General features: G+C 49.4%; 1 protein-coding gene across 2 annotated transcripts; it reads right to left on the bottom strand.

Moving 5' to 3' along the window:
- Positions 1–7,784: 7,784 nt before the first annotated feature.
- On the bottom strand, positions 7,785–10,254 carry Mesp2 (mesoderm posterior bHLH transcription factor 2). Of its 2 annotated transcripts, none has more exons than XM_034519929.2 (2): positions 9,408–10,254; positions 7,785–8,668 (listed from the first exon to the last, which is right to left on the bottom strand). In XM_034519929.2, the coding sequence occupies exons 1-2, from the start codon at positions 10,237–10,239 to the stop codon at positions 8,370–8,372; spliced, it is 1,131 nt and encodes a 376-aa protein (XP_034375820.1). In that variant the 5' UTR covers positions 10,240–10,254; the 3' UTR covers positions 7,785–8,369. The 2 variants fall into 2 exon arrangements, with proteins under 2 accessions (XP_034375820.1, XP_034375824.1); XM_034519933.2 differs by having other exon boundaries at positions 7,785–8,639; positions 9,412–10,254.
- Between the last annotated feature and the right edge of the window lie 902 nt (positions 10,255–11,156).

Raw genomic sequence — 11,156 nt, 5'->3', positions numbered from 1 at the left:
TCCATCTTACTAAAGTAAAGAAGAGGGTGCTGGCTGTGGCCCTCATATTGTGTCAAAGAGGGATGGGCACCTGGGACAATGGGGGAAGGTAGTACAGTAGAGGCCCCAAATCTAAATGCTGAGGTCATGACCAAGGGCATGTACCTCTTCTCCAGATTCCAAGGTGCATCTTCCAAGGTAATAGCAGGATCAGGCTGAGGGTTAGAGGCAAGCAAGGCACTGGGAGAGGAGAGCTTGGGAAGACCAGTTGAATGGAAAGTGTCTGTTGTTGTAGACAGCCTCCTGGGTCCAATACATATTGTCCCCCCCACGGGGGTGGAGCTAGCAAATGAAGCTATTGATGTGTTTTTAAAAAGATAAAGGGGGGGTATGTTTTATGGAGGTGTAGTGAGTTATGGGGGAAGGGAGTGTCTCAGAGGGCCCATGCCAAGGCATCCCTTCCCCCTGAGAGACCAGCCACATGGTGGTATAGTATAGAATAGAGTTTATTCAGGGCATGGGGAGGGGAGTTAAGAGGGTAGTAGAGGCAGAGAAAGGCAGAGAGGGAGAGAGTAGAAAGGAGAGGCTGGCCATGACCACGTGGGAGGCAGTGGCAGGGAAGGGAAGAGCCTAAGAGGGCAAGAGAGAAGCAAAAAAGCAAGAGGAGGGAGGAGGGGGCAAGCAGCCCCTTTTATAGTGGGTCACCTACCTGGCTGTTGTCAGGTAACTGTGGGGTGGAGCTTAGACAGAATACCAACAGCTATCACCAGAACCTTAGCTATCAGCAGAACAAACCGGTTTTTTTAGAGCAAAAGTCCACAATTTTGTCAGTCCCAACACCAGGCTTGACTCAATTTGCAAGTTAAAAAGATGATCAAGCTAGGCACATCAGTACCGTCTTGTTCCCAGCACACAGAGGCAGGGCCAGGAGTTGGAGCCCTAGGGAAACCTATCTGAGGAGGGAGGGAGGAAAAGAAGGAGAGAGGGAGAGAGGTAGATACAGAGAGAGAGAGAGGTAGACAGAGAGGCACAGAGAGAGAGAGAGAGAGAGAGAGAGAGAGAGAGAGAGAGAGAGAGAGAGAGAGATTCTTAAACACAATAAGCACACTGGACAAAGGGGCCAGTGACTCCCAACTCTATCTCTGACACAAGCCTTTAGGCATAAAAGAATCAACAGGAATTGAGGCAGCAGGCCAGAGGGAGACAGTCATAACTAAGCAGTCTCAGTCTAGGTGTGGCCTGAGGGTTTCTTGTTTTAGTTCTTCAAGGCAATCCAAGAAATCCTTTTTTTCTTGAGAGGAGCAAGCTATTTCTGTGTAAGGGCTGATGCCCTCATGGGCTGATTGTTTTTGAGGCTCCGCCTGTGACTGGATAGTTTGTGGTGTTCTCTTAGGAGTTTGGAATGGGACATTGTAAAAAAGCTGAGGGTAAGATGCCTCTGTATTACTTTCTGTATTTTCAGCCTTGAAGAGAGATGAAAATGTTCAGACATCCCCCCCTTTTTTTTGAGTGGTTAGTGTGCCTGTGGACAGAGTTCAGTAATCTGACCCAAAGGGTTTTTTCAGAGTAGAGGTGGGGGTGGTTCACCAGCCATAGACATGCTGAGGACAACTTCATGAAGTTGGTTCTCTCCTTCCACTTTTCCATGGGTTCCAGGGATCAAACTCAGGTCACCAGACTTACAAAGCTGCTCTCTGTCCTACTAATTTTTCTGTTGGCACCTGGGTGTGGTGCATGTGAGCGCACACATCTCTGCGTGTGTAGACGTGTGTGGAGGCCAGGAGTATTCAATATCAGGTGTCTTCATTTCCCACCGTCACCGACTTCTTGTGAGTGCTTGCCTGCTGAGTCCTGCTGACTCTCCTGGTTCCACCTCTCAGAACTGGGGTTACTGATGTTCGTGTGCCACTGTGACTAGCTTTGTACGTGGGTGCTAAGGCTTCAAACTCAAATCTTCATGTTTGTGAGGCAGGTACTTTATTGACTGCGCTATCTCTCCAGCCCCTGGTCTGATAGCTTTTGGCAAAGGGAGACAGATGCAGAAGGCTGGCAGGCAGAGATATTTTATTGTTACTGTGGGGGCCCATGTGAGGAGTCAGTTCTTTTCAGGAAAAATGGTGTCAGAGCCTGGTTGTAGGAGGCTCACCCAGCCTCAGCCCTGACTGATGATCTTGGGACATCAAGTATTACTCACAAATATTACTTCCCAACTGGAATTTTTTTAAAAAGCCCTGGATGGACTAGAACTTTCTATGTAGCTCAGACTGGCCTCCACTTGCTACGTAGCTAAGAGTGACCTTGACTTCCTGGGCTTTCTTCCCTGTTAGAGGGTCTTCCTCAGCAGAAAAGATAAGGAGTCTTCCAGGGGAGGGAGGGAGTCTGGTCAGGGGAATTTCCCAGTTCTCACTTGCTACTAATCCACTGCTTCTGTGGCTCTGACTAGCAATCAGGTCTTTTTTTTTTTTTTTTTTTTTTTTTTTTTTTTTTTTCTGATCTGACTGACTGACTAGCAACCAGGTGTTTTTTTATACAAATTTCTCAAAAAAAAAAAAAAAAAGAGACCATTATCCAAGTGCTACAGAGTGTATGTCTGGTTTTTTCAGGGTTACAAGTTCAGTTACAACTAGAAAACACAAACAGAACAGATTTTATTCTCATTACAAGCCCCCTAACTCCAACTTAAAGAATCTAAAGCATGCCTCCTGCAACACACACACATTCATTATATGACGGTCTGCTTTTAGCCTGGCAGTGTTTGCAGTCTTAAAGCACTCCACACAGACAGAAGATAACTGAACCCATCTTCTTATGAATAGCAAAGACGAATACCTAACTTCTTTTACAGTGTTTCATCATCTACACCATAAAGTAGGAAAAGTTTATTTTAGTCGCTCTATCTTATTTACTGAATTCTATTCCTCCAGGGATGTACCCTGTAGAACCCCCTATCTGTAAACTACATTTTCAGAGAGCTCTAAGCATATTGTATAGGGAAGCCTTAAATCTGTAACCTTCTCTCCTGGCTAGTCAGGATTTGTCTGTTGTCTGTTTGCTCTGCACCGACTATGCCGTTTGAGTTTGCTCAGGGGGAGATACACTCATCTAGCTAAGTGCTTATCTGTGCTCAATGATCTCTGGGGCATAAGGAAAACTTTCAAATAGTGGCCAAATAAAGTTAATTTTAGGATTTTCCTAAAAACTCAGATATAGGTTTTCTCAGGAAAAGATATAAAATTAATCATAATACAGAAAAATCCCCAGAGACCAAAATGCAAAAGTTAGAAATAAAAGGACAGCCATGGCAGCAGTCAGCTTAGCTTCGCTGAAACTGTGCCAAGCAGCTGTGCTGGCTTCATGACTTTCTAGTGGATATGGCTGTGCCACTTCACACTGGCCTGATCCTTGAGTACCACCATTCCTAGCCTCATCTGGCTCCAGGCAGCCCTTCTTCCCAAGTGAGAAGGGGGTGGTCAGGCCAGGAAAGCTCCCAACTTCTCCCCTTCTATCTGCACATCAAAAGGCAAGGGAAGGCAAGATCCTGTAGCCAGCCTTGGTGAGGGGGGCCCCCCTGCCGGAGGCACCCTGGGCTGCTCTAGATTAAATCTCCGGGCTCGTTCACTCCAGCACCAAGCCTTCCTGTCGCCAGTACCCAGTAGCCATGACTGGCACTTGATCTTCTGGCATTCGGCAGGGGGAGGGGTAAGTCTCACCATTTTGGGTCCCTGGTGGGTTCTGGGCTCTGTGGATATCAGTGGGGAGAATTGGCTTATGAGAGAGAGAGAGAGAGAGAGAGAGAGAGAGAGAGAGAGAGAGAGAGAGAGAGAGAATTCTACCGCACCCTCTCTTTCCTAGCTAAATGATCATAGACTGTCTTAATCTCAGGTGTTTTGTGTTTTGTTCTGTTTTTAATTGAACTTTTCAGTGCTGTGGGTCAAGCCTAATGCTGACTACTAGACTGTGGAGCTACACAGCCGCACTGAGGCCTGAGAGCATCGGGAGCTAGCCTCTGGCACTGTCATTGCAAGCTAATGATAAACTATCTTTTACTTGGAACTGAGCAAGAGTCTGTGACACCCACATTTACAAGCTCCTGTTCCTGTCTCATTAAAATGCTGGCACTCATAAGACCCTGTGTGGCTGGAGGATGCCAGGCCCTGAGAGGCAGCTAAGATACCCAGAGCCAAAAGCCTATCCAGGGGAGATTGGCCAAGGTCACAGAGCAGAGACTAACTAGAGTTCAGGCTGCCAGCTTCCTGTCCAGCCTCTGCCTGCCAGGAGATGAATTCCTCTTTGCCAGCAGGAATGAAGAGTCATCCAATAGACAGCAGCAGCAGCAGCAGCAGCAGCAGCAGCAGCAGCAGCAGCAGCAGCAGCAGCAGCCCCAATCGACTTGGAATAGCATCTGAAGGTTAGGGATGAACCTAGCTGGGTCAGCCTTTAGTATAGCTTTGATTCTGAGCCAAGCAGGCCTCAACTGCCTGCATGTAGAGCAGCATGGCATCTTTTCCACAGGGCCATTAGAGTATTCAGGCAGTACTCCTCTCCTAAAGATGATAAAAGGGTCCCCAGTCATCCAGACAGGCACCGACATCGCCACTCTTGCTGCCTTAGATGTAGTTCAGGGCAATCAGCAGAAGACTCAAAGACACCGGGTGGGTGGGGCACAGGGAAGGGTTACAGTTCTGAGAGGCAGGACTGAGCCTGCCTGCTTCTAGGGGACAAAAAGAGGTGGCAGTTACTTGAGGTGGCTCTTAATACTCCAGGGGCACCAGGCTGGCTAGGGAAGCCCCAGCCAGGCAATTGGTTGCATGGATGGAGGTGCATGGTCCCCACAGGTGGGGAACACATGGACAGGAACTGGAAACCGAGGCTGCCAATCTCCAGAGAATGCGCATATTCTTGTTGTAGCTGGTAGGTGGGTCCTCTCCCCACCATGCTGTGGGTCCTCTCCCCACCATGCTGTGGGTCCTCTCCCCACCATGCTGTGGGTCCTCAGTGCTGAGGGCTGTGGCAGGGAGCACCTCCCTCCATCCCTTAGGAGCTCACCCTACAAAAATGTGAATCATAGGAAGCTTTGGCACTTGTCTGGTTCTGCCTCAGGGTCATATCTGTGTCAGGTGGCTCAATACTCAGTCAAGTCTGGGTCATAGGTACTACGACCACACTCAGCAATTCCACTTCTTGAGTAGCCACCATGTGCCAAATATAGGAACCCTGAAGGGCAGGTAGAGTCTGTTATGATCCTCAAAGGAGTTTCAAAGCTCACCCGTAGTTACTCAGAAAGAAAGAGCTAAATTCAGTACACTGGAATAAGTGGGGCCTGTGGTGTGTGTGTGTGCCTATGTGTATGTGTGTCTATGTGTATGTGTGTGTGCCTATGCATATGTGTGTGTGTGTATATGTGTGTGTTTGTGTTTATCTATGGGTATTGTGTGGGTGTGTACTCATACACACACTGTAGAGTTTTCTCATCTTTCCAGGATGAGTGACAGTCCTTAGGGAAGATGTTGGAAGTAGACTACTTCTTACAGTCTGATAATAACCTAAGTCAATTTTCCCTTTAGGAGAGGGGAAAACTAGGCTCAGTAGGTCAACAGACAATGGGCTGTCATACAGGGCTAAGGTCCTCACACATGAGAGGCCCCCATGTATGGCCAAGATCCTGGTCAGGGAATCAGTAATTTCCTCCCTTCCTCTCTCCCCTAGGCTGTTTTGATGACTTGTTTTTGATCCAGAGTCTGATGCATCCCATGATGGCCTTGAACTTGCTATGTGGCTGAGAGTGGTCCACCTGCCTCCATCCCTTCCCCCTGCAGGGATTTACACCGTGTTCAGTTTTACATGGTATTAAGGATTGAATTTAGGGCCTCCTGCGTGTGAAGCAAGCACTGTACCAACTGAGCTAATCCCCAGTCCGAGAATCTGCTACCCAGGAAGGAAGTTGAGTTCCTCATCTCGATCTTACAGGATTCCATTTAATCTTGCCTCCTCTGATATTCTCTCTTCAACTCTGTGTCTCTCCCCCAATCAACTCAAAACATCGGCTGTGAATCGATCACCATATCCTTCCCCCAGAGCCTGTTAGGGTGACTGAAGACGAAGCAACAGAACTGATGGTCGAGTAACTGAAGAAGGAACTGGTCCCCACATGCAATCCTCATCTTTACATTTTGTATTTAGAACCTAGGCACTGACTGTGGGTCTCCCTATAATTGACCTGGTTAGTGGGGAGTAATTTCCTCTGGCACTTAGCATCAGGCTGAATGGGGTTCCTTAAAGTTCAGGTTGATTTGCTCTGATTTCAATCTTGCATGGGCCCTTGCCTGCTTGGTGTCCAGGACAGTACTGTTGGGAGACGAGACGTTGTTGGAGGAACCCAGGCTTCCTCTCTTTGCTTCTAAGTCCTGGGAATGAGTGCTCTGATCTGCCATGCACTCCTGTTTTCATGAGATCAAAAGCAACGTGATCTAGACTGGAACGAAAACCATGAGCCAAGAATAATGTTCTCTTTTTAATTACAGTGACAGAAAGCAAGTGCAATCTAGTACCTCAGAATGGGACTGACTTTGGGGACAGTTATTTTAAGAGGGAATTAAGATTAAACGGAGGAGGAAGGATGGGGAAACAGCTGTCAGTCAGAATGCTTGCTCTTCAAGCATGAGGATCTCTGGGACTTTGGGCTGGAGAGATGGCTCAGTGGGTTAAGAGCACTGACTGCTCTGCCAGAGGTCCTGAGTTCAATTCCCAGCAACCACATGGTGGCTCACTGTAATGGGATCTGATGCCCTCTTCTAGTATGTATCTGAAGACAGCTGCAGTGTACTCATATAAATAAAAAAAAATAAATCTTTCAAAACAAAAACAAAACACCTAGGAATGGCTTGGTGTATCTGCTGCCCCAGCATTGAGAGGAAGAGAGCCTTAGTCCTTACTCTGAACTCCATCCACCATGTGGGTGAGTGAGCACTTGCACACACACACACACACACACACACACACACACACACACAAACTTAGCATGACTGGTATCCCTGCAAGAGATTATTACATGGATAAAAGGAGGAAGAGGAGGAGGAGGAAAAGAAGGATTTCTGTGTCTGCAAGATAAGGGGAAAGACCCCAGAAACAGCTAAGCCTGCCTACCCTTTGATCTTGGGCTTCTAGCATCTAGAACTAATGTAAGTCTCTGTCCTTCAAGCTACCTAGTTGGTGGTATTTGTCATGAGGGTCCATACAACTAAACTGGGCCTAGCCAGGAGAGGAGACTCAGCATCATTTGAAACAAAACAAAGAAGAAAAAAAAAATTTTTTTTGAGACAACCTGGCTCTGTAGTGCAGGCTCCCTGGGAACTTGATATGAAGACCAGGTTGGCCCCAACATACAGAGAGCTAGCTGCCTAGCTCTGTCTCTGGAGTGCTGGCATTAAAGGTACCTAGCACCCCCTTTCTTATAACTGTGAAAGAGCCCTACCTCCCAGGTGTCTGGGCATCTAGTATCCCCACGCTTGCCCATGACTGCACACACACATACCCTCAAGGCTCAGCCACCTATCGCTGTAGGCCAGGTGGTGCTCCTGGCCCTTGTGCCTGGGTACAGCAAACACTGTCAAAGTGACAAGATGGGGCCCAGGTCAACCTTGGCAGGCTTAGACTGCAGAAGTGGTGGAATGGCAGACTTTTGTTACTTGCCCAGCAGAAAAACTTCTCCCTTTAAAAAGGCAAGGAAACATAAGCCGATAAAAGACAATCAGAAGCAAACAAATTTTTGTTGCTTTTCTTTTTTTTTTTTTTAATTATAAAACAATTATAAAACCAGCATATGAGATTCTGGCCAGCTGTCCCCAGCAAGCAGGGCATCTTCCACACTGAGGCTACCCCATTCTCAGAGCAGCTCAGCCTGTGCTCTACAGAGCGCTGAGCCTTTAGAACAGTGGGTCTCAACCCGTAGCCTGTGCCCTCTTGGGGGGCAGAGGGAGGGTGCTGAACGACCCTTTCACAGGGGTCATCTAAAACCATCAGAAAGCACAGATATTTACATTATGAGTTATGACAGTAGCAAAGCTACCGCTATGAAGTAGCAACAAAGATAATTTTATGGTTGGCACCACAACACGAGGAACTGTATTAAAGGGTCACAGCATTAGCAAGGTTGAGAACCACTGCTGTAGAAGACACCTAGAAGTGGAGGGTCTTGTCACTGCCCGCCTCCAGTCAGGGAAGGCACCCATTGTTTATCTGTCCCAGACACTGTTTCCATGAAAGCCATCATCTGGGAAAGAGGATGGTGGGCTCTCCATAGCTAAGGAGAGCTCAAAATGTCACAGAAGAGGCAGATAAAGGCACTTCCAAGGCAGCTAACTCCACACCGACAGGGTGCAGGCAAGGCCGTATTAGTAGAAGATATTCAGTGGGGGTCCTTCCAGGTCTTCCTGCCAAAGTTCAGGACAGCCACTGAGCTGCAGGCCTGAACTGGGGGTAGGGCTGGCCACAGGAAGCTGGAGGGCAGGGCTGGAACCCTGATCCTCAGAGCTAGAGAGCATCTCTGCTTTGTGGTCCCAGCAGCCCCACTGAGGCTGAGGCTGTAGTCTCTGGCATGATGGGCGGGGCAGAAGAGGTGGGCTTCCCAGGGACAGGCAGGGTTCTGGAGACACAGGAAGACTCTGCAGGAGAAACAGGAGCAGTTTATGACCTGGTCACTGACTGGAGATTTCAAACCTGGCTCTCTCCCCAGTGGAGCTGGTGCTGTCTGGACGGCCTCGGGGAACCATACTGTAGAACACAGAGATTAAGAACCCTGGTTCTGGAGACCCTCTGCCAACCTTCAAATCCTAGCTCTGCTACTCACTAGCTATGAGAAGTCTCCTCACCTCAGTTTTCCCACCTGTAAAAATGGAGGTGCTAATGCTTCAGAGTGCTGTATTAGCATCATAGTGCTGTATAACTGGATACAGGTAAAGTACGAAGAATAGTGTAGGCAAACAGTGAGTGCTTAGTAAAACTTAGTCATCAGTATAATCTTTTATAGACCACACGTCATTTATGGATGAATGAATCTCAAAGAAAACACTTAGGTCACCAGCTCCAGAAGGATTTATTCTGGAAGCGCTATCAATACCTCTGGGCCTCACTCATGCACTGAATTTAGAACTTCCTGATAGTGAAGGCCCTTACCTTCCACCCTGGCCTTTGTGTAAGTCTGAGGGCCATCCTCTCTTCCCCAAGCTGTGGTGACTTGCACAGCAGTAGTGGCAATTATGGCAGTGCCTATAACTTCCCAGGGCCTCATCTCTTCTCCTACAGGTGTCAATAAGGTTACTTCCATCTGCCCCTTCATTGGATAACCTGAAAAGTAGGAGACCCAGTACAAAATGGAGACCATCTACTCTAGTTCCAACTGAAGCCCGGGAAAACGGCAGGGGTCCTGGGACCTACCTTAGTCAGCTCTGCAGGTTCAGTGGATGGTGTCCAGTGTCCAGTCCTGTTCCTAGGCTCTGGGGATATCTGCATGCCAGGACATGCTTGGGGTAGTGCCCAATGAGAGGTGTCAGCAGCTCTCTCTAGGGACTGGTGTAAGGGTGACTGTATTTGGGGACAATAAGGAGGTGTCACCCAGGGATCCACGTTGGAGATCCTGCTCCCAAGGTTTTCAGGTGAGATTAGGGGTCCAGGACAAGCAGACGGGCACCCCCAGGACACCCCACTACTCATGGCTGATCCCAGGCCAGGACCAAGCATCTGAGTTTGTGAGGGGCTGCCTCCGTTGGGGCACTTAGGGCATCGGTGAGAGAACGCAGTGTCTGCACTCCGTCGGCGCCTGCGCCGCAGACTGTCCTCGCTGAGGCCCAGAAGGGCCGACAGGTGGCCGATGTAGCGGATGGCCAGACGCAGCGTCTCGATCTTGGTCAGGCTCTGGCCTGCAGGTGCCACCGACGGTGGCAGGAAGCGGCGCAATTCTTGCAGCGCGCGGGCGAGTGTGCGCATGCGCAGCTTCTCGCGCTCGCTGGCGCTCTGCCGCTGTCCTCCTGCGGGCGCGGGCCGCGCTCGTCGGGGCGCTGTCGGGACAGCCTGGGTATTGCGAGCGCTGCGGCCCGGGCCCGCGGACTGTGAGGGTCGATGGGTCGCGTAGCAAGGACATGAACCGGACGAATCTGAGGACGAGGCCGGAGACGTGGAGTCGGAGTGCTGGGTCCAGCCCCAGCTCTGGGAGAAGACCCAGTGGTCGAGGCCCTGGAGGCTCTGAGGAGGAGGCGACTGGGCCATGACTGGTGTGACTCTGGGAAGCTGGACCGGTCACCTCCAGGTCCTAGCTTTTATCTGGACCAAAGGTGTGAGGTGGTCCCCTGCCAGGTTGCAGAGAGGTGTCAAAACCCACAGAGCCCAGGGAAGGTCTGGGCAGGGGGGCCCTGGGAAAGCGGGCCCATTTGCGGAGGTGTGGATTCTGACCCCTCGAAGGCTCTAATGGAGGCCCCTGCTGCCGGGAAGTGTGGGAGGGACAATTCGCATCTGGATGGAGTTGCTAACCTTCTCACTGAGCCCCCACCCTCACTCCGCCCCGCTACTGCAGGGTGAATGCACCCGAACCCACTATCACTGTGGATGGCTGCTGGGTACCTGGATGTCTGGCTCACATACTTACGGAGTGACCACCCTTCATCATTAACCTTTAATGGGCTATGCCTGTGCTGGATCCGACCAGCACAGTGGGCTTCCTCAGATCCCCTCATTAGCTAATTTGCTGAGTGACACTTAGAAACTCTCATTGACCACAGTATCTGTACTCACTAAAGGTGGAACCCAGCAGCCTGGAGGAAAAGAGTGGGAAGTGGAAATGGAAGGAGGGGGATGCCAAAGCCAACCTGAAGTTTTGTGTCACCTTGAAGCCACCTAATTTCTTTGAGCCTTTGTGGGTTTTTGTTTTGTTTTGTTTTTTTGTTTGTTTGTTTGTTTTCATCTCAGTAGTAATTGCTGCGCAGAGTGACTTCTGGCCCTCCCTGGAATGATCTCTGAAAGCCTTCAATTGCACCTACACTTTATAAAGAAGAGACTGACACAGGTGTGGTGGCATATACCAGTAATTTAGCACTTGGGAGTCTGAGGCAGGAGAATTGGTAGGAGGTGAGGTTAGCCTGTACTACCCATCAAGAACTTGTTCTAGAAAAGAAAAACAAACCAACCCC

The sequence above is a fragment of the Arvicanthis niloticus genome, chromosome 1 (genome assembly GCF_011762505.2).
Source record: "Arvicanthis niloticus isolate mArvNil1 chromosome 1, mArvNil1.pat.X, whole genome shotgun sequence".
Classification (NCBI taxonomy): Eukaryota; Metazoa; Chordata; class Mammalia; order Rodentia; family Muridae; genus Arvicanthis; species Arvicanthis niloticus.
Note: the sequence above shows the minus strand (reverse complement) of the source record. Positions and strands in the feature narration are given on the sequence as shown.

What these genes read in the sequence shown, in the direction of transcription:
- Mesp2 (XM_034519929.2), bottom strand. Translation starts at nt 10,239, where the DNA reads ATGGCCCAGTCGCCTCCTCCTCAGAGCCTCCAGGGCCTCGACCACTGG. An exon ending in TGCAGAGCTGACTAAGGTAG is followed by an intron (nt 8,669 to 9,407) that starts GTCCCAGGACCC and finishes GTCAGTGACCAG; the next exon opens with GTCATAAACTGCTCCTGTTT.